The following is a 23287-nucleotide window of genomic DNA, read 5'->3' on the forward strand; positions in this document are numbered from 1 at the left end:
CATTAAGAAACAACGTTCTCCTGTGGGAATTTCAATACTTCAGCATAACGTTTCCACCAGGTTTCCTCATGGTTTTATTTAAAGTCATTCTTAGAACGTTAAGAAACGTTATTTTGTGGGAATTTCAGTACTTCAGCATAACGTTTTTTGCATGTTTCCTCATGGTTCTATTTAAAGTCATGTTCTCAGAACATTGAGAAAACGTATGGCACGTGCACGCGCAAGGGGCGAGCTGTTGGCTAATGCAATAAGAGTGGGCACATTCCCTATATAATGCAACATTTTGTGACAAAACCATCAGTACATGGGAATTTAACCGCAAAATGTATTCTTATGTGCACTACGTCATCATGCACAGCCTTTTATCCACAACAAGTCAATTTGATGGAAAAATCTCTGGTTGGAAAATGTGCATATTGTTTTTATGTGGATTTTTGAATATTCGCATGAAAATCTGTCGCCAATTGGATGGAAACCTAGCTAGTGAGAGGAAAACTACACAAATGTTTAGGCTGGACTGTCAAAAAACGTGTTTTACGTTTGTCATGTGACCAATTGTCTCTCTATATCTACTTATACTTAAGGTGATTATTGTTGTGTTACCATATAGATTTTGGTTATCATTTGTATTTTCTTTAAACTTCATTTCATTTGTATTTATTAAATTAATTTTTACTTCCGGAAAAATTATTTCATTGGAAAATAGACATCATAAATGAATAGAAACAACAATTTACTGGCTAGCTTGATATGGCCTTTCTGCTACATGCTCCTTTCTCCTTCATGTTCCCCTTCGACTGACTTTCCATGTTCACACACCCTACCTTGTCAGACCAGCATTACGAGCTTGTTGATGTCAGAGACGTATAAACTGTGTGGAAGTTTATCATACTGCATCTAAAAGGTACAGCGTGTACAGGATGTGTTTAACAGGCTACATTCCCTGTGTCAATTAAGGTGCAGTGCAATACAGAAAAAGACAAGTCATGAAACATTGGATATCATTTCATTATATTTATAATTTTTTATACAAATTCACAAAAATAATTTGGAAACGGTTGTAGACCACAGACACAATGAAGCTGAATATCACATTACTAGGACAGTTCCAAACAGAAGAGGGAGGGAGAGAGACAAAGAGATTCTCTAAAAACTCTGCACTTAATGTTCTGAAATGTCTCCAATGTTGCCCAAACTCCTTTTAACCAAATCAGAGCATTGCCATCGGCCCGTACCATCCATAACCAGACAATCTGGCTTTCAGTATTCAGGGCCTTGTGATGGATGCCTCAAATCAAAAGTATGTTATCTTTGTTGCTATGGAGGCTGGAAGTTGACATTGTTCAGCATCCTGACCTGTTTTCCGAAATAAGTTGTCTGCAGCAAAGTTTCATGGACCGTTTCGCTGCAGGGTGACCATAATGCCCAGCCAATCAGGAACGGCGACAGCGGTCACCCCTGACGATTGCCACTTGCTGTCCCAGAAGTTCAACCATCACTCCGTTGTCCAGAGTGACAGTGCATTGGATTGTGTTACCACAGAAACACCCATGTCTACTCCCATGAGATCAGAGGGTACTTAGATTTTCAAAATGTTTGTTTTTGACCAAACACAAACAATTTCAATTTCCTTTCGGACATAATTTTGTGATATAAAATATATACATACTGCTAACAAAATAATGTAAACCCGCTCGTGTAAATATGGTCTTAATGACCGACTCTTAACAGGCATTTGTTTTTTTGTGAAAAAAAAGTATTAGAAAACAATGCAGAAAACAACAAATGTACAGCAATCCCAGGTTATCAGGGAAAACATTCCAACAGAGAAAAATACCCAGGGGGTCTCCTAGCAGCTAACCCCCCCCCGCGAAATGAATTTGCCCAACAGGAATGAACTGTACAGGAGAAACCATTCTATCTTAAATAAAGTGGCTATTTTGTAACACATTCACATGTCCCTCCACACCTCTCCATCTTCAACTTGTGTTCCTCATTATATAAAATGTTCAATAAATACACAATAAAAAATATATAGAGGTGTACAATACAATCCCACACTCATTCAGACTGAGTGTGCCGTGTACCCTATGCTTTCAAGGCTTTTCTTCCATGACGACTGCCTCGGTCACAACAACTTTTTCATACTGGTGAAGGAATACACAAAGCGAAGTGACTGATTGGACCCAGAATCCCGATTGATCTGACCGCCAGCCAATAGGGACACTGACATGGCAATAGTCCCAGCTAATATGAAAAGAATGCACTTCGATTACCCACAAATGTCTTGAGTCTCTCAGGTTAGTATTCGACATTTGGGCCTGGAATGTGCATCTCTTAAAATAGTGTCTGTCAGGTGGAAGGAAAAGTCACAATGACTTAGTATTCTTGATCCATCTCAACCCTTCAGTGGGTCATGTCAGTTTCTGCAGCGGCGCTCGCCTTCTCCTCCTCCGTCAGCGAGGTCACTTCCTGCTCCTCTGTTGTCATTTCCTGGTCGTTGCCTTGTGTTTTGGCGTGCGCCACATGCTCCTGACCTCCCTGGTCCATGGCGGTTATGGGTAAGGGAGCTTTCTCCTGAGTAGCAGTGGAGGCCTTTTCTGTAGTCTCCAGCACGCTGCACAGCTCCATCTCGTGGATCTCCACGTCAAACGGAGCAGCGGGTACGATAGTGGGGGGAGACTTGCACTCCATACATGCCTGAGAGAGAGAGGGGGTAAAGGAGGGTTAGGTGACAGCCAAAACACTTACAGTATCACAATTATGTTGTGGTTGAAAAGAGGTTTGCTAATAATAAAGTTAATATTCCTACTGTTAATATTCCTAAAAAATGTGGACATAATCTGTTTTGAGAAGGCAGTTTTGTATAGGGGTTACTCACTGAGATGTTTAAGGCGCGGGGCAGGCGACCGGTGCGTATCCAGGGGTGGACCTGGCTCAGGTCTCTCTTCTGTTCCTCAGTGAAGCGGGGCTGGTGTTTGTGCATGGCCCGCAGGGCCTCGCGGTCCTCCCGCAGCACAGTCTCCCTGTCCTTGGTGGGTAGCTGGTAGGTCATCATCACCTTGTCATCCGTGTTGGCCATGAGGAGCCAGATGGGGTCCTGCAGGACACACTTGATGAACTGTTCCTCTCCGTCTTCCCCTGCTGCACTGCCACCTGCTGGCTGCTTGCCGGAGTGGTCGTTCTCTGACGAGTCAATGCTGCCAAAGTACTTGCTGGTATGGCTGCTCTGACTGCGACCTGGGGGAAGACGTTGGAGATGACGAGGTGAGACCTTAATTCCATGCTAGCTAGAGTTTTAAGTGTCAACAGTCTGATTGGGGTACTCGGTTTGACTTTAGAGTGAAAACAAGAAGATTTGTCATTTCAAAAGGCTCTATGTCAGTGGTGTCATTTTGCCCTTGGGGAGCGCATTCAGTCTTCAACGTACTGAAAATGTGTTATATTTTCTCGTTGTCAATTTTCAAAAATAGTCCTCTTCGTTTCTTGAATTTTCGATGCTCCCTGACTGTCTAGCTTTCATTAGGTGATTATTAGCGAGCTGGACAGTCAAGAAACTATGAATGTAGGTCCATTATCATTTCTACAGTTTCGATTTGGTTTTAGTCCTCCACCTAAAGAAATGTTGATTAACTCAAACCCCCCACGGGACGTATGTTTGACACCCTTGGTCTAGGAGATATTTGACAAAAATGTAAGTATTTAGGTGATTTAAGATTGTTGTCTCAAAGTCACCACAATATATTAGAATTGCCCTTGCCATTTCAGATAGGCAGTATTGAGGGGGTACTCACTAGTTCCACTCCCTGAGGAGCTGCAGCCGTTGGAGCCCGAGGACCCAGATCCTGAAGACCCTGATCCAGAGAACCCGGAGCCAGAAGCGGCTGAGCCGGTGCCTGAGCGAGAGTCCTCCTGCAGGAGCAGGTCCAGTAGGTCACTGGAGGTGGACTCTACATCCTGGTTGGAATCATTGGCCTGAAAAGAGGAAGGAGGGAGAGAAAGGTTCGATTTGAGTAATGCCTTAGCTGCAAGCATTGAGTTGCCACTATAATGGAGCAAAAAGTACATTAAGTGAAATATTTTTAACTCACATTCTCGTTGGAGTTATCTGCCGATCTCTCATGACTCGCTTGTGCGGGTGGCGTGGCCTGTTGCGCAGCAGCAGCCAGCGCCGTGGCGACCTCCAGCCGGTTGCTGGGCAACTCCTCCACCAGCTGCAGCAGGTTGAGGGGGGAGGAGCAGCGAGAGTGGAATAGGGGCGACTCTGGGCCCTCACGTTCAGCCGGTACTTGACTACACGACTGGGGGGTGCTGGAGCCAGAGGCTGGCCGTTGGGCCTGGATGGGCATGGCGGTTTGCATGAGCGAGGGCATAGTTGGCATGGGGCATGGCATCCCGTTGGTACCGGGGAAGGGGAAACCTGCGTTGGGGTTGAAGAAGTGCTGTGGGCTGGGGGTAACCATGGTGGCTCCTGGCTGGGACATGGGGCTTCCCATCATGTTCCTCGCTGTGTCCATAGGTGTGCCCATGGCTGTGGCCATCTGGGTCATGTTGGGGTTAAGCTGGGGGAACATGTAGTTGGGCAGCACCAGGGCCATCATGGGAGGTACCATCTGGTTCTGCATGGAGGGGATGCCCATGGGCTGGGAGAGAGTAGGGTAGATGGGAAGCATCCCTGGGGGGTAGGGAATGGAGGCCAGGCTGGCCTGGGATCCCACAGAGGCTGGCCAGGAGGAGGAGGTGGTGGTGGTGGGCCCCAGGGGCAGGGGGTAGGTAGAGATGGGGGGTGAGTTTATAGGGCTGACGTTGGGGCCCCTGAGAGTTACGGTCATGCCCATAGCCAGAGGGTCTCTCTGTTCTGAGGACTCTTGCTGCTTCAGTCTCTTGGCTCCGCGGCCGCGTCTACGACTACCTCCCGCTGCAGGGTAGTCACGAGAACAACGTGCTCCTAGAAGACAAGATAAAGATGCATAAGTTAAAAGGAATGAATGATGACATTGAAGGGAAATTTAAAAAGCTAGTTGTTGAAAAGAGTTGTTGAGAAATGCATTTTTACCTGTGGCGAGGGGGTCGTTAGTGGGGAGCGGGCATCGGAGGGCTGAGGCTGGGTCGAACACCCTTAGCTGGCTCAGGTCACTGAAGCGACAGAGGAAGGCCTGCTCCTCCTGCTGCGTGTGGGCAGAGAGCACCTCCTTGGTCAGGCCCTTGGTCAGGCCACCTCTTCGGCTGGGTGGTGAGGTCATTCTGGGCGGGGGAGGAGGAGGGTCGATGACGGCGATGGGGGTCGGAGTGGCTAGTGTAGGAATGGGAGGAGCGTCTTCCATTACAATATCTGTGAAGGAGAAAGAGAGGATGAAAGAATGAGGATAGGTTATAGACAGGATTGTTGTAGCACATGCAAAAGCAATATAACGCAGGCAGGTTTCAGAAAAACAAGACTGAAGGATAGAGAAAACTGAAAGGCTGGACTCGGCGACTTGAGAGACAGAGGGAGAGAAAAGGACAGAGAAAGAGAAAAAACAAGAGCTAGAAATACAGAGAGCGAGAAAGCTAGATAGATAGGGAGCAATGCTTCAAGAGATATCGAAGGAAATAAATATCCACAACAGACAAATGGACACAGACACAAGACTATCAAGTAACCGTGAGACTCCACAGAGAGACACTGGTGGCAGATAGATAGTGAGTGGACAGGCGAGTGGTATAGCAGAGAGAGCCTAATATAATAAGAGGCCAGGCCAGTCTAGAAGACAAGCGTGGCGGCCATGTTGTCTTGCCCACCTGACTCTGGGGGCTTCTTGTCTCCCACGTGGACGATGGTACTGCTGAAGCTGCATTGCGAGGTGACTGAAGCTACGCTCTCGGCCTTGTGGCTGTGCAAGGCCAGGGGGGGCAGGGGCGCCACCCCCGCCGAGTCCCCCACCAGGGTGACTGCAATAGCTAGATCACCTACAGCGCCACACACGCAGAAACAAGCACCCAACACACAGCCAAACGTACAGACCTAGGTGAGTCATCGTACGGATTGCTCTCATCGTAAACCCCGCCCCAACCCCAGTTTATTTCAAGCGTGTCACAACAAGCAGCCCTTTGGTGAGTTTAAATCATTTATAAAATAGACTAAGTTCTTATTAGAAGTCCTCTCGCTCACACACTCTTTAACACTCTTTCGCACACACACACACACTCGTCTCGCGTGTCCCGTCTCTCCTGTTGTGTGTGTGGACTGCAGCGACCAGTGGTCTAGTTTAAGTCTAATATAAAAGGAGGGCACCTGGTATACATATATATGGCTATGTAACAGGGAATGTAGTGTGACTGTACCTTTTGCATTGCCAAAAGTTTCGTGCTGCAGTTTGTCATTGTCAGATGTTGACGTGCCAGAGGACGAGCCAAACTTCCTCTTCACAGTGTTGGGAACATTGCAGCCGTCCAAGTACCTGGGAAGGGAAGAGGAAGTGATGTCGTAAGTCAGTGTCAATCACTTTGGTTCACTGTATGAAGTGCACTTCCTTTCAATTTCAAAGCCCATATGAGCCTACTTCCTTAACTTAAATCACGATCAATAAAGTCACTATTCACAATACAATCACTATTAATAACCTCATCATTCACAATAAAATAACTATTAATACCGTCGCTAATCAAATTAAAATCACAATTAATAATGGCATTATTCACACCAGTACATACCTTATGATGCTGTCAAGACAGTTGATCTGTTGGTAGCTGTAGTCACTGGGGGGCTCCTTCTTTAACAGCTGCTGGTTGTTGGGCACTGGGGTTTTGGGTGGGCACACCACCTTGGGGACAGGACTCTTGATGGGGTCCACTCCTTTGATGGCTCGGAGCGTGGTGACGGCGTGTCGCCAGGGTGGGGTGCGGTTGCAGGAGTCGACGAAGACCTGCTGCCCACTGGTCTTGACCATGTGCACGTCCTTACAGATCTGCTGGAACGTCATCTGGAGAAACAAGAGGACAATGATGGTCAGAAATCAGTGTGTCAGTTATGTGTGTGTATATATGAAGAACTGTTGGTGTATGTATGCAGGCTTTTGGTGTGACTGTGTGTGTGTCTCCATTCCACTCACCGGTTTGTGCAGGGCAATCACGGCTGCTTCCATGGCCTCCATGGCGTTGGTGGACTTGCTGTCGGAGACTGAGGATGCGGCGCTGAGGTGCTGCTGCTCGTGGGAGCGGGATCCATTTGAGCCCAGGCTGCTGTAGCCCTGCGACCCACCGCTGTGCACCGGCTGCACCAGGAGACGGTGGATCTGCTCGCTCAGCTGCACGATCTCCGGGGCCATGGGCCGGCCCTCGCAGCTCCGCAGAGGGGTGAACACGTCCTCGTTCAGGGGGCTGGTTCGGACTTTGTGGCGCCCTACGATGAAGGCCACCTTCCTGCTCCAGGGGTTGACGAAGGAGGACCAACTGGTGTCGATGGTCAAGTACTCCCCGCTGCGGGAACACATCCTCAGGGGAGAGCTGTTGAAGGGCTGCCCTGCAAATTGGAGGACTGGAGGATGGAGGGAGAAGGGGTTACAATGCAATAAAATTGTATGCTTTACAGAAAGAAAGGAGAGAGAGAGAGAGAGAGAGAGAGAGAGAGAGAGAACGAGCGAGCGATAGAGCGAGTGAAACAGACAGAATGAGACTCATGAGACTATCCAAATAGATTGAAAGAAAGATATGGAGAAAGAAAGATGGAATAAAAAGACAACATGTGTGTACTCACTCTTCTTGTGTATGGCCACCATGATAGGTCTGTCCTCAGGGTGGAGGTAGAGAAGCACGGGGGTTCCCACCAGGTCCTGGGGCAGGTAGCCCAACAATGGCACGGCCCTTTCATCCACTTCCTGGAATAGACAGCTGGGGGTGTGACTGGTGGTGAAGATCCTCTTGTCGGCAGGGATACGGGGAGCTTCGTATCCAGAGTGTACCCGCTCGGTGAGGAGCAGGCAGCAGGGCTGGGGAGCTGAGGTGTCAAAATCCCTCAGGGTTAGCTGGTAGGGGGTCATGCGGAAGGGCTGGTATTTCATCTCGTCTCCCTGCGCCCGGTCGGCGCTGATGCGACAGAAAATGGACTTCTCCTGGGTGCAGTCTGTCGGTGGGGAGACAGAGCCCATGCAGGTGGCCCAGGGGGGCAGGCGTGAGGGCGCCGTACTGCTGTAGAAGGTGCTGACATCCTGGGGAGCCAGCAGCTCAGAGAAGATGGCCCCCAGGAGCCGCTCGGGCTTGCAGCGCAGCATGGACGAGCCCTGGGGGGAGATGTACACCACCTTGCCCGTCACGAAGGACACCGCCATGGAGAAGGTGTCCTGCAGGGAGGAGGAGAGAGAAGGAGGAAAGAAGAGTCAGGACTGATTGCTTGCATACTATGTGATCTGATTGCTCAGTGTTACAAAAAAAAGAATGGTTCAATTCACAAGGTGAAACTGAATGTAAGTGTGAAATACATTGTTTTGAGGAAATTCACTTACTGTGTTTTTGAGGGTGTATTCAGAGGTGATGTTGTCCAGTTCCTCAATTGTGTATGAGGACAGATCCAGGCTGCAGCCGTGGCACTCCTCCACGCCCCACTGGTGGTAGTACTCCTGGTTGGCCCGAACCTGCTTCACACAGTTCAGGGCGTACTTGAGGGCGTCTAGGGTGCTGGAGCAACCTTTGCCCTTGCGCTCTGCAGGCAGGCGGATCTTAAGCTCCTTGAGGGCTTTCAGCATCTCCTTTTGGGTCTGGATGCGGGCCGTCTGGTGCTGCTCATTGCTGCTGCAGCCAGAGGTGGAGGGAGGGTCCTGCTCTGAGCTGGCTGACAGCAGGCTGTAGGCCAGGGAACTGCTGGGTGGAGAAGGGCTCTGGGACTGGGAGTTAGAGCTCTTATTGCTCTCCGTGTTCTCCAGCATCATGCCTGAGTCCTTCTGGCTGGAGGAACAGTGGGAACTCCTGGATTGACGTCCCCTGAACCCACTGCCACTCTGCCTCCCTCCTTCGCTCGACTCCCTCTCCCCGGAGTCGTTCACACTGGATAGAGCGTCCCCGTCGTCTGAGGTGGGACCCCTTTGGTCCCCCCCGGACGAGCCGCCGGCGCCGGATCCACATGGAGAGGATCCTCGCTCCCGATTGGCTAAGTCCGATGTTTCCAATTGGCTGCCACTGTTGTTGCTGCCCGGGAAGCTCACTCCTGTTCCCACCCCCTTTTCTTCTTCTTCTTCATTGGCACTTCCCACTCGTTCTTGAGTGTCATTGCCAGGGGCGGAGTTTGATTTGTCATAACTCATAATAGGTTAGGACGAGGCTGGTTAGGTTTAGTTGAGATAAAGCGCTCTCACCAAGTGTTAATTATTGAAAAGTCTATTTTCCAGTTGATTAGGTGGGACTAGTGTGACTGCAGTTGTGACTCATGGCTGGTTGATTGGTTGATTAAACACTAAGGAGAGAAAGCATTGTTTCTCCTGAAAACACAAAAAAAAACCTCCTTTAAAAGGGGTTTAGGTTTCAAAACTGTTGATGTGCTCGCCTTCTCTGTGCAGTGTTGCTTGTTGCTCTTGGTGCTACAGGCCACCTGGTGAGGAGGAGGTTGAAAGGGAGGGAGAGAGAAAAACAGCAGTTTAGACGTCATCTTCTCTTCTCTGTCAAGATGGGATTAGTTTGAAGTATTGAAGCTGGTCTATCTACATTCTGTCAACCTTGGGTAACTCTGCTTTGTACCAGTAAAATACTATTTTCCCCTGCTTTGTCACAACTGCATTAAAAATAGGGCTTTATGTGATTATTGGCCTACAGATCTATAAGGTGAGAGGGGGTTCAAGTCAACGGCAACTCCATAACCCCTTGATAGTGGCTATAAAAATAATATAGTTCCCTAAAAGTGTGCTTAAAAAAAAAAAGAGGCTTCAAGGCATCAAATGGAGGCAACCTGTTTAGTTGAACGCCAAAGGGAATATCAAAGGAACCCATGCAAGGTTACACACCACTGCATCAGATAGGTGACTCGTATCTGTGTGTGTGTGTGTGTCTTAGGGGTGTGAATTCTTAAACGTAATTGTTAATGTTTAGAAAACATCCCTAACCGAAAAACAATGTTTTTTCCACAACATTTTTAATCACAGTGCAGTTATCACAGAACTACCACTAACAGGTCCCGATCATCATCATCATCATGAAGGGAAAAATAAAAAATAAACAAATACCTAACAAAACAATGCTGTAACGTTAAGAGATATGCATCTTTCAAAAAGCTGGAAAAATGGCAGAGAATGAGACAGGGAAGCGACAGCAGCGAAGTCCTGTACTTTGAGAAGTTAAATGAGAAGGTGAAATGCAAACTTTGTGAGGTGGAATTGAGCTACAATGGCATTACAGTGCAATGCTTAACCATCTGAAAGGGAGGCACCATGAGACCCAAACCGTTGCTGGCAGCAGCGCAGGCCCCCCAACAACATACAGACAGGCTCTTCACGCGAAAGAAGTGTGATAAAGGAGGGAGTGAGAAAATCACAGTGAGAAAATCACAGCGCTGATTACAGAAACAATTTCAGTTGATATGCAGCCAGGTAGCCTAACGGTTAGAGCATTGTGACAGTAACTGAAAGGTTGCTTGTTCGAATCCCCGAGCCGGCAAGGTGGAAAATCTGCCGTTCTGCCCTTGAGCAAGGCAGTTAACACCCACAACAACTGCTCCCCAGGCGGCGATTACGTGGACGTCGATTAAGGCAGCCCCCTGCACCTCTCTGATTCAGAGGGGTTGGGTTAAATGCGCAAGACACATTTCGGTTGAATGCATTCAGTTGTATAACTGACTAGGTACCCCCTTTCCCCTTCCCCTATTGTCAATGGTAGAGGATGTCGGCTTCAATGCCCTGATTGCATATCTCGGACAGACTACAAGATGCCATGTCAAAAGATGCCAAGTGACGGCCTTGATGGAGAAATTGTACAATGATTGCTCTGCAAGTACAAAGCGCAAGCTCTCAAACACCCCATATGCCACGTTAACAACAGATTGTTGGAGGTCTATGAACACACTGTCATACATCACTGCAACGAGCCATCACACTGATGATGGAGGCAGCAGGTAACCTAGCGGTTACTGGCAAGTAACCGAAAGGTCGCTGGTTCGAATCCCCCAGCCAACTAGGTGAAAAATCTGTCAATGTGACCTTGAGCCATGACTGTGGTAGAACTGCATTGCCCCCTTATGGTCATTCGCAGGATGATTTTAAATTTATTATTTTTTTTTATGCCAGTTTAATCGTTAAGACATTTTTTCAACATTTGTCATATCCTTAATGTGTCTCCACATGTCAATCCTTTTCATTCTTCTGTCTATGTCCCTATTTGTCCATCTGTGTGGGCACAATAGTCTTCCACCCCCCCCCCCTCCTGGTCTGTCTTTAACTCCCAGCAGCATGTATTTTATTTTGCTTCCTAATTGCCCAGCATGGATGAGAGGCTGGCTGTGTGTTTGATTGTGTGTGGCTGTGTGCGCACCCAACTGTTGGTCCAATTCCCAGACAACCGGTGAAAACTGGCCCCAGATAAACACTTAAAAAATCCCAATTGCAGCCAGCCAACTAAAATAAGTCTGGGCGAGTCAAGATCACAAAGATCACAATCTTCCTTGGTGCTATAAAGATCACTGGTTATTTCTGAATGGTCCTTTGCCGACGCATGGCAGGCTGGTCGCCTATGCAGGTAGTATTCCGGCTCTATTTATTCTCCAGAGACATCTCCCCTAATCCCATAAACTCTTATAACTAGAAGCCCAATGCTGATACACCTTCGCCGTTATCTCCCGCTTTTTCTCCCTCACTCACTCCCACCCTTTCTCTTTAGGGCCAACATCAGGTTTAAATCCGGCACAGCACCGTGAAGGAGTCAAGGTAGGCCTAAGCCTTAATGAGTAAATGTATGGCTGGGACGATACCAGTATCGCAGCATTTTTTCCATGGCAAAAATGAAAGCACTTGCGGACCACACTCTTTGGTCCTTTAAAAACCTGCTGTATGTAAAATAGTGTGCTATAGCTTGAAAAATAAATAATTGTGACTCTCCAACATCAGAGCTGTTTTCCTAATGAAATTAAATCCACTTTGTGTTTTGTTTCCTTGTCACGATAATAATGAGTGTCGCGATACTGGTATTGTCCAGGCCCTAAGTGAATGTGTGTCTTGGTGTGTGTTGAGTGACAAGATCTGACTTGATATACACAACAAGAAAATAACATCACCTTGGCTTACCGGTACATTAGCCTATTAGGTGAATGCGAGTGGATTGGATTAATCAACTCGTACCAATTTGATAGAAAGATGGTGTCTATCTACACTACAATAGTCATGTTGGATCAAACCCGTGTCACCATGTTAAGCTATTGGTTTGGGTGGCATCCTGGCCGGGTCAGTAGACACAGATGGATGACGTACAACAGCACGACACATCCTGTGCGTCAACTGGGAGATGGATACATCCATGCATACTTCCGAGGTCGCACCACGCACTCCGTCAGTGGCCAAGGCTGGGTAACTGTGCTCACTCAAGCCATTGTGGTACCTGGATATGGCTGGTTCCCAGGCCCCAGTCCCATCCACCCATCCCATTCACGTCACCTCCTGACCCAACCACTCACGTCACCTTCTGACCCAACCACTCACCCACGCCTGAAAGCCAAACCCATCCAGCCATGTAGTCCCTATCCCCCCCCCTCCCACAGGAAATGCTCACTTAGCCTAAGCCATACTCACATCCCAAACATGATATGACAGCGTCAAACTCAAAGTATTATTAGAATCATATTAACTATAGGCCTAAAGATGCCTGGCCTTTCCGATTCATTGGGGTCAGGGTGTGCTCTATCCAAACTTAGGCTAATTGGATCCAGACCCAAGCTAAAAAGCTTTTCTCTGAATGAAGAAATATTAGCAGAAAATATATTGAATGTTCAATGCTGTGTAATAATAACAGGAAAGCGGACAGGGGGTGCGAAAACCAGTGGGAAAACGAGGGAGAATGTTGTGAAATAGCCTGAACAATAGCAGATGGCATTGTGCCACCCTAATACAAAAATATTACAGTATTGTGTCCACGAATACGTCAATATAAGCGGCAAGTTCCTGCTTACAGATGATGATGACTAGACAGTTCAATACACATGCTTTGTTCAAATAATTGTCCCTCCCTCCAGCCCAGATTTTACAGATGTAGCCTGACGTCTTCCGTCTACTCCTGTTATGTAATAAACAATTGAGAATGATGCAACTGATGTCCAAGTGCGTCCAGCAGTTCACATGTTTGGTTTTGATAACCCAACTATTATTCTGATGATTTTTGGTTCTCAACATATTTTGGTTACTTTTACCCCTCATTTCTTTTAACAGCAGTAAAACAGCAGAGATTCTTGTAAAGATACAGGAAAAATAATATGTCCCATATTGAGATACGCATGCATTACAGAGCATCACTATAATACATCTCGAAATAGCAAATAAATGTAGGTCAAATTAAAATTCCTACCACGATGTATATATAGATGGGTTGCAGAGGCGTGCCTGCCGCACGTCGGTGAATCAGAAACATGTGTACAGTCATCTTCCAAGCATGAGATGTGGTTGAAACTCCTCAAACAAACAAACAAACTTTGCATGATCACGTGCATTTATTATGAACATAAATCATTCACGGTTACAGGTTGAGGCAGACGGGTCCGTTGGTTTCTCTCTGTGCGCTCCTGTAAATTCTGTTCCTTGCATAAAAATCCTTAAGTCTAGAGTGAGATTCTATTGGCCCGTCAGCGCTCCTTTCTGTCACTCTGTGTAAACCATAATACACGTGTACTCGGCTGTGCTTTGCAGGCGCCTCGCAGGCTGCTCATTGGACAGAGCACCAGACCAATGACAGAGAACTCAGTACTGAACATGTTTCTCACCGTGGCCGCAACACTGTGATGAAATACCAAATAGGCCTGCTAAGAGACTACTCTTTCGATTCAACAATTTCCCACAGCAGTGATTAACACGTGTATTAAGGAAAATACATGAATTATGCTTTCTTCAAAATAATGACTTGTGTTTTTTCTTTGAGACAGGGCCTTTAATAAAATGCAGAGTGACAATTTTACATGAGTCCCACATGGCGGATGGGATCTTCCTGATATTACATAAAAATGGGCACAATGTGACAATAGGTTACCCTTCACCGCAATTACAGTACCTCGTCAATGGGACAGATCAGATGTAACCAAGAGAGCGTCACATTCTGTACGGAGGCTGCTGTAAAAATAGGCTAGTTTCACGGCAGGCAACCCTGAGAGTTAAGCATAGTGTGGCAAAATCCATTCAATGTCAGAGCCATATTTACGAGGCCAGCCTATAGGACTTTTAATGGCTACTGGTGAGGAATTTAAATCTATATTATTCAGTGGGGAGAGTAATTGTGTGTTATCACACTGTAATTACAGGAGCATTTACAAAATTGTAGCCATCATGGCATTATTATTAGGCCTATGACTAAGTCTTGCTGCTTAAATAGGCTTGTATGCCCACCCACCCAGCAAGAATCAGACTAAATCATTGATAAAACAGCCACCACAGAGCAGACCCCGAGACATGATTGTCGGTTCAAGTAACAGTTGTAGTCCAAAGTGACCAAGACATAGGCCCATCACCACTGACACCATTTTTGAATGCAACATGCCCAAGCAAACTATTAAATCAAAGACCACAAAAACGAAAACAAATGGTCATTCGAGAGCCATGCTCAATAAAAACAGTAAATCACCCTAATGTTCAAACTTGTGAGAAACTGTCCAATCCATCTTTCTTCTCGTAACATAGCCTATTACATTGTCATTGGTCGACTTTTCCACATTATACATACAACTCTTGACTCCATAATGAGAACATATAGGCCTCGCCTAGGCCCAAAGCCCTACCTCAAGAGCCATGGTCAAGTAGCTAGTTCCCTTGAAAACAGCCACTTACACGGGTGACCTGACTGCATAACTGGTTGACTATTGTGATAACTTGTTAACACATTCGTAACCATTGAAGTAGAACCATGGCTGTTTACCCCTAATTAACTACTATGGCTGGGAATTGCCAGCGACCTCACGATACGATATTATCACAATACTTAGGCGCCGATACCATGTGTATTGCGATTCTCACAATTCGATATGTATTGCGATTCAATACTGCGATTTTTATTGCGATTTTATGTTCCAAACATATTGCTCACCATGTCAGCTGCAGAGAGACAAGAGAAAGCCATAATAAAAATGGGTTTTGATCGGTCATCAGAAAACATGTTGGCTCACTACTTAACAAGAAGATGGAGAACAAGCTATAGAACGAAAATACAGGAGTTTTAGCGCAGGTACAGCCAGCCGACTAGCGCTAGCTAAAGCTACCTAGCTGAAAAATATATACAGCTGTGGCAAAAATTAAGAGACCACTGCACATTTTTCTTAAATCAGCATCTCTACATGTATGACAGCCATTCCATTCCAGTGTCTGTTGAATTCAGGTATAAGGGCTGGATTACTTGACAGAGAGAACTTGTTGCAAAGGGGAGTGCCTCGTGATACATCAGAGTGTATTTTGTTAAAAAAATACAGCACTGAAGCACAGAACATTAAAAGAATCATTAAAAATAATTGGGGAATCATCCAAAGTGATACGCTACTGCACCAAGTCTTTCCTGAGCCACCAGTCATAAGCTTTAAGAGATGTCCTACCCTAAATGACAAATTAGTCCACAGTTATCTTCTGGGTGACTCTCAAAACTTGGCTTGACCACAAACCCAAGGGCTCTTTTAAATGTAACCAGTGCAACCATTGCAGAAACACTGCACAGAAAAAGTATTTTGTTGACACAGCTTCCAAAATGGAGTATTACGTCAAGCATTTCATTAACTGCAAAACCACTCATGTCATCTATAGATTGGAATGTCCACAGTGCAAGGTGTTCTACATTGGACGGACAAAGAGAGGCCTTCCAGACCACTTAGCGGAACACAAGTACGCCATACGGGTAGGCAATGAAGACTACCCCATGGCAAGGCACTACAAGTCCTTACACCATGGTAACCCTGCCTCCCTACAAGCTATGGGTATTGATCATATTCCGGCCTCTATTAGAAAAGGGGACCGTCTTAAACAGTTAAACCAAAGGGAACGTTTTTGGATTTACAAACTACAGGCCACTAAATACCCTGGATTAAATGAAGATATGGATTTCTCACCCTTCCTGTAGGGTTGTGATAGGTCCATTTGCTGTCATCTAGTGGACATTGTGCTCAATTGCGCTCAGCTATGTTTAGACTGTTGTTGTTCATGTTTTGCTGGTTTCTAGTGTACTATGGAATATATTGCTTTCTTATTTTTGACACTTTTCCCAGTCATATTTAAGGTTAGAACTACCTTTCTATGTGTTCTGATACTTCTAACTTGGAGTTGTATTTGTATGATAACATAGTTACAGTATTTCACTTTTTAATGTGTATAGTATTGCTTACTAGGTTAGTCCAATCAACTTTGTAACCATTCCCTCTTCAAATTAGGGCTAATTGGAAAAGCTGTTCAAAAGAGGACATTGTATTATTTCTTTGTACTCCCTGACGAAGGCCATGCAGCCGAAACGCGTCGGATAAAGAAAAAAAAAAAATTATATTGAACATGCCATACAAATAAAGGCATTTTAGTTAATTATATGAAGAGTGCCTTGGTCCTCCTTTCTTTTTGATTACTATGGTGTTGTCTAAAAATGAACATGAACTTATTTTCTTTGCATTAATCGAGGTCTGACAACACTGCATCTTTTTTGTTATTTTGACCAGTTGTCATTTTCTGCAAATAAATGCTCTAAATGACAATATTTTTATTTGGAATTTGGGAGAAATGTTGTCAGTAGTTTATAGAATAAAACTAAAATGTTATTTTTAGTCAAACACATACCTATAAATAGTAAAACCAGAGAAACTGATAATTTTGCAGTGGTCTCATAATGTTTTCCGCAGCTGTATATAATTATTTTAATAAATCGATACTTGGAGTCAAAGTATCTATATAATATAACCCAAAATAATATTGCAATATGTAACTGTATCGATTTTCCCCCCATCACTACCATTACGACTTATCAACAAACCATCCTTTATCACATTACTTTAATAAAATATTTCAGTGTATAATGACATTATTTTTATTTGATTACTTTATTTTATTCCAAGTCATCTCCTCTGTGCTCAGGCATTAGCAGTGCATTCGGAAAGTATTCAGACCCTTTGACTTTTTCCACCTTGTTGCGTTACAGCCTTATTCTAAAATTGATTAAATAAATAAAAAATGTCATCACTCTACACACAATACCCCACAATGACAAAGCGAAAACAGGTTTAGAAACTTTTGCAAATGTATTTAAAATTAAAAAAAGAAAGTACCTTATTTACATAAGTATTCAGACCCTTTGGTATGAGACTCGCAATTGAGCTCAGGTGCTTCCTGTTTCCATTGATCATCCTTGAGATGTTTCTACAACTTGATTGGAGTCCACCTGTGGTAAATTCAATTGATTGGACATGATTTGGAAAGGCACACACCTGTCTATTTAAGGTCCCACAGTTGACAGTGCATGTCAGAGCAAAACCCAAGCCATGAGATCGAAGGAATTGTCTGTAGAGCTCAGAGACAGGATTGTGTCGAGGCACAGATCTGGGGAAGGGTACCAAAACATTTCTGCAGCATTGAAGGTCCCCAAGAACACACGTCCTCAAGTTTGGAACCACCAAGACTCTTCCTAGAGCTGGCTGCCCAGCAAAACTGCGCAATCGGGGGAGAAGGGCCTTGGTCAGAAAGGTGACCAAGAACCTGATGATCACTCTGACAGAGCTCCTCTGTGGAGATGGGAGAACCTTCCAGGACAACCATCTCTGCAGCACTCCACCAATGAGGCCTTTATGGTAGAGTGGCCAGACGGATGCCACTCCTCAGTAAAAGGCACCTCAAGGCCTCTCAGACCATGAGAAACAAGATTCTCTGGTCTGATGAAACTAAGATTGAACTCTTTGGCCTGAATGCCAAGCATCACATCTGGAGGAAATCTGGCACCATCCCTACGGTGAAGCATGGTGGTGAAGCATGGTGGTGGCAGCATCATGCTGTGGGGATGCTTTTCAGCGGCAGGGACTGGGAAAGTAGTCAGGATCGAGGGAAAGATGAACGGAGCAATGTAGACCCCCTGGTCTTTTTTGTTAAAAATAAATGCACTGTTGGTTAAGGGCTGTAAGTAAGCATTTCACTGTGATGTCTGCACCTGTTGTATTCGGCGCATGTGACCAATACAATTTGATTTGATTTGAGAGATCCTTGATGAAAACCTGTTCCAGAGCACTCAGGACCTCACCTTCCAACAGGACAACAACCCTAAGCACACAGCCAAGAAAACGCAGGAGTGGCATCGGGACAAGTCTCTGAATGTCCTTGAGTGGCCCAACCAGAGCCTGGACTTGAAGCCGATCGAACATCAATGGAGAGACCTGAAAATAGCTGTGCAGCGACGCTCCCCATCCAACCTGACAGAGCTTGAGAGGATCTGCAGAGAATAATGGGAGAAACTCCCCAAATACAGGTGTGCCAAGCTTGTAGCATCATACCCAAGAAGACTCAAGGCTGTAATCGCTGCCAAAGGTGCTTCAACAAAAGTACTGACTAAAGGGTGTGAATGCTTATGTAAATGTGACATTTCAGTTTATTATTTTTAATAAATTTGCAAAAATATCAAACCTGTGTTTGTTTTGTCATTATGGGGTATTGTGTGTAGATTTTTTTGGGGGGGGGACTCTGTGGAAAAGGTCAAGGGGTCTGAATACTTTCCGAATGCACTGTATATCTCTGTGCTCCCCGAGGAGTCATCATAATCAGGCTAGCTGGCTGGCTATGCTGTCTGACGAAATCACTACTTTAGTAGTTTTTCAAAGTAGATAAGCCATACTTTCAAGACTGTTTAAAGCCAACTGTCAATCCATTAGATGTATTGTCCTCTACCTCACGAAGCAATCGTTTCCATCTCTGTCCCTCTTCCTCACGTCGCGCTCTAATGTCCCTTTCTTACACGCAATCTCTGTGTCAAGAAAGCACAATGCATTATGGTCATTGTAGTTAATTACCACATTTTATGCCGTAAACTTGAATATTTGCCTTTTGAAAACTACAAATTCATACTAAGTCCCACAGCACTGAGCTCACAGAAGAAGAAAAAAACATTTATAACTAATTTATTTTATTAATATTTTTGGTCACAGTCAACGAGCCAAAAGCAGTAGGAATCCATTGTTCCCAGTGGTGGTGGTAATGTTATTTGAGCCCCCCTGGTCATGCTAACGTTACCTGCCGGGTAATATTTTTGATGGCTAAACAAAAATCTATACAACTAATGCACATATGCATAAAACTAATGTATATGGCAGGGCATGTATCAATTATCAACAAACTGACAAATATTGCTAAACAAACCGAAGGAAATCAAAATATAATATGCCATTTAGCAGACGTTTTTATCCAAAGCGAATTACAGTCATGTGTGCATACATTTTTACGTATGGGTGGTCCCGGGGACCGAACCCACTACCCTGGCGTTATAAGCGCCATGCTCTACCAATTGAGCTACAGAGGACCACAGTATATGAACAAATGTCTCCAGTGTTTAAAGCTACATAACGTTGCTAGTTAGAGTTGGCTGATCGTTTCATCCAAAGCGCGAACGCCGTTAAAAATATGACATTATTCTTACCTTTATCTTGTGTCGATACCGTTCTTGAATAGTCCTTTCGAAGGTGTAAAGTAGTCAAAAAGTGTGTTAATTCAAAAGGTAGGTCGCTAACTAGTTATGGACTTGTAGCTAAAGCTACAAGACTTCACTCTCCTGCTTGTTTTAGTTCTATTGTATGGCACACATTTCGCTTCTCCATATCACTCCGTCTACACGCATTGGTACACGTGCCCGTGTATCTTTACCAAGGTGATTTTAATCGAACAAACACATTGGCTCCCAGTTAACAACAACCCTGCCCAGTTACGCCCATAAATGTTGAAGAGTATTTTCATTGGTCGAGGGGGGCGGTGCTTTGATGCACGGGGCTATTCTCCTATGCTGAGTGAGCACTTCTCTCATGTTGTTGTATCGTGCCTGCTCTCCGAAACTCAAAACAGACTTGGACATAGGCGCAGTGTCCTGCAGTTTTTCTATGGACTGAGCTGTCTCAAATATCGTCGCGCACATAAAATCTTCAACAACGAAAAAACAACGGTTATTTCATCTGTTGAATAAAATCATAAACTAAATAATTGACGGGAAAAGCATCGTATACTGAGTAGTAAACTGGGACGCAAAAAATAGTGACATTGTAATAGTTTTCCGTTTTTTCTTTTTCCAGGTACGCCACAAAATATTTACGGCTGCAGCAAGGCTTGCCCACCTCGAAAAGTACGTGGCTGGCGGGGTGGTTGATGGAGAGGTGGTACTTCTGGCAGGGTTGCCATGTCCGTGATTTTCCTGTGTTGTGCTGTTTGGAAAACGATGTCGCTTGTGAAAATAGCCTTTAAATTGCACAAAAACCTGCGGCCGCCATGGCATTTCTCTTTATATATATATTTCACTTTGAGCTGCTGCAGCAGGCTGTTACTTAGTGAGTGGTGGGGAGGGGGAGCGCAATGGTTGAGAGCGCTGCAGCAGAGTCAAGGAAAAAGAGCAGTACGCGTGCACGTCGTGACAACCTTTTACCAGTTGCAAGTAGGCTATTTAGATTGGAGACACCTATTTCCAACCTTTTTTCGATAAAAACATTAACTTCTATAACGGTGACAAAGCACTGGAAAATGACTTTAGGCGCACTATAGCACTTTAAATAAATTCGCTCAGAGGTGGTTTAAAGTAAACTGCATTCTACTGTTGCGAATTGTTTTCCACTTGCTCAGTTCTTGAGTCGTGAGCGCTGGGGGTGTGGACATTTTAAATGGAAGTCATCGAAGTCCACAATGAAACTGACATTAAATGTGGAGATTGATACATTTGCATCTGTTTCCCATCAACATAATTATCCCAGAAACCCTAGACCCACTCCAATTTGCGTACAGCCCCAACAGATCCACAGATGATGCAGTCTCTATTGTTGGTTAAGTAAGCATTTCACTGTAATGTCTACCTACACCTGTTGTATTCAGCGCATGTGGCAAATACAATTTGATTTGATGTAGGCAATTCATTTCTATGCCATTTATGGCTACCGTAGCCTACGATTTGATACCATAAATGTCTATTTCGCTACACCCGCAATAACATCTGCTAAACAGGTGTATGTGACAAATAAAATTTGATTTGATATTGCTGGAGTCATTGCAAATCAATTTGTGCCACTTGTGTAGCATACCTGGAGCTGGCAAACAGATTTAATAAATAGCCTATAACTTCAGTTTATTGTTGTAGCCTTGTTGTAGGCCATTTATAAAGGTTTGCAGTCTTAACATCTGGCACATAACACCACAATTGCCAGAAAATAGCCTTTTTAAAAGTTTGTTCTAGTGTTTCTTGCACATCGATTTCGAGATCCTCTGTCCAACTTTCATCACTCAAACTCTCTTGTCGGATTTATCTGTCGTTAGAACAGTTCTTAGCCATGGTATATTGGCCATATAGCCTACCACACCCATAGCCACGGGAAGTAGGGGTGCTGCAGAACCCCCTGAAAAATCATAAAATAATTCATATAAAAAACATCCCAAGTGGGCCTTTACTAGTCCTGTATTAGCGGATCAATACAGCCATCTGCAGCAGCTATATTGGGCAATTTCCTCTCCAGCATTTCCACTCCACATGCCCCTTTGACAAAAATAATCTCAGCCCCCCCACCCCCATACTACTTTCCTATGACCACAACTGCTCGGGCCTTATTGCTTAATCATAGCAGTCAAACAAGTTAAATCGACATCCATTGATGGAAAAAGGTCTGGTGAGTTTAATAAGGGCAAATGATATTTTCTCTTGGGACATTCTTAAACTAACAATAATTATTATTTTGATGGAAAACCGAATTTTGATTCTTAGCCTATGTTGATACAAATTATATTGATATATTGATATTCCTTAATTTGCTCGATAACGTTATGGGAAAATGGTTTACTGGATAAATGTGGCAACTCCTCTCTTGCTGCAAAAAACAACAACATGTGTCTAGTTTTCAGGCCTCGTGGGCAGGATTTGAGAAATCATTTGAGCTATACATTTTAGCTAGACCTGGCAACCCTGACTGGCAAAACAGTCCTCAAAAGTAGGGCAGTTTGAAAGGAACATGGACTTGTCCAATGGTGAATTAGAACTCTGCAGAATAGCCCCAATGTCCTGATCAGGGCATAAAATGCATTTAAATGCTTGTAGAATATTATAAACTATTACTAGCTAGATCGTTGCACATCTTTGTTTGAGGCAAGCCACATATAGTCTTGCTAACAACACCAGTTCGCTGGTGGGTCGTGTCAGCCAGGCTAAAAGCCACATATGGGAATGTTCAACCACAGAGGAAGAGGTGAAGCGAGAGGGATAACTGGGCCCAAAATCTGTCTTCTCCAACAGGTGGCGTTTTTTCCGCTCACCAAGCCAGGAGTTTTTGTATGGATGTCAATGAGAGTGTGGAATTTGGTTAACAAAAAATGTAATAGCTTATTTGGTCTAATAGAAGTTTTGTAATGATTAGGTTGTTACAGTGTACTGATATAAGTAGGACACGTGACCTCGGCAACTTTGAGATAAAACACTTTATAATCAGAGTTGTGCCTGGTCGTCACTAGTTACTACAGCCTCAAAGTCATAAACCCTGCCTATTTAAAAAAAAAGTATCTTCTTAAAATGTGATTTTCAATCCAACCTTAACCACACTGCAAACCTTATGCCTAATCCTAACCTTAAATTAAGACAAAAAAGCACTTTTTTGTTTTCATGAACTTTTACGATATAGCCAATTTTGACTTTGTGGCTGGGGTTACCAGACTGGTTCTATGTCGAGACTCATGAATATTCTCAATCTCATTCATCAAGTTGAACCACAGATTATCCATTATATTTACCAGATACTCTAGTGGCCGCTCTAACAATGAAAATAAACGTCTTCAAAAATGAAAGGCAGTCGGGAGGGGTTTCCACTGGTGATTGGTTGAGCCTTCTTGAGTGCGCGACATCACAAAGACGCTCTATAGAAGACGTCTGTTTAGCTAGCTCATGCCACCGGCATGAGCAGTTAGCACTGACC

General features: G+C 44.7%; 1 protein-coding gene across 2 annotated transcripts; it reads right to left on the reverse strand.

Annotated features, from left to right (window-relative positions):
• Positions 1–999: 999 nt before the first annotated feature.
• Positions 1000–20066, reverse strand: per1b (period circadian clock 1b). 2 transcript variants are annotated; one of them, XM_041867619.2, is made up of 12 exons: positions 19780–20066; positions 8481–9559; positions 7736–8318; positions 7092–7516; positions 6694–6962; positions 6325–6440; positions 5782–5949; positions 5057–5332; positions 4092–4948; positions 3795–3975; positions 2882–3240; positions 1000–2700 (listed from the first exon to the last, which is right to left on the reverse strand). In XM_041867619.2, exons 2-12 carry the CDS (start codon positions 9273–9275, stop codon positions 2407–2409), a joined length of 4323 nt encoding a protein of 1440 aa, XP_041723553.1. In that variant the 5' UTR covers positions 9276–9559; positions 19780–20066; the 3' UTR covers positions 1000–2406. The 2 variants fall into 2 exon arrangements, with proteins under 2 accessions (XP_041723553.1, XP_045068492.1); XM_045212557.1 differs by lacking the exon at positions 5782–5949 and having other exon boundaries at positions 19780–20065.
• Between the last annotated feature and the right edge of the window lie 3221 nt (positions 20067–23287).

This window comes from Coregonus clupeaformis, unplaced genomic scaffold (assembly GCF_020615455.1).
Source record: "Coregonus clupeaformis isolate EN_2021a unplaced genomic scaffold, ASM2061545v1 scaf0023, whole genome shotgun sequence".
Classification (NCBI taxonomy): Eukaryota; Metazoa; Chordata; class Actinopteri; order Salmoniformes; family Salmonidae; genus Coregonus; species Coregonus clupeaformis.

Excerpts from the sequence above, each read along its gene's own strand:
- per1b (XM_041867619.2), bottom strand. The coding sequence starts at position 9,275 with ATGAGTTATGACAAATCAAACTCCGCCCCTGGCAATGACACTCAAGAA. Across the intron at positions 8,319-8,480 it reads AATACACCCTCAAAAACACA|GACACCTTCTCCATGGCGGT; the intron begins GTAAGTGAATTT and ends TCCTCCCTGCAG. Across the intron at positions 7,517-7,735 it reads GGTGGCCATACACAAGAAGA|TCCTCCAATTTGCAGGGCAG; the intron begins GTGAGTACACAC and ends TCCATCCTCCAG.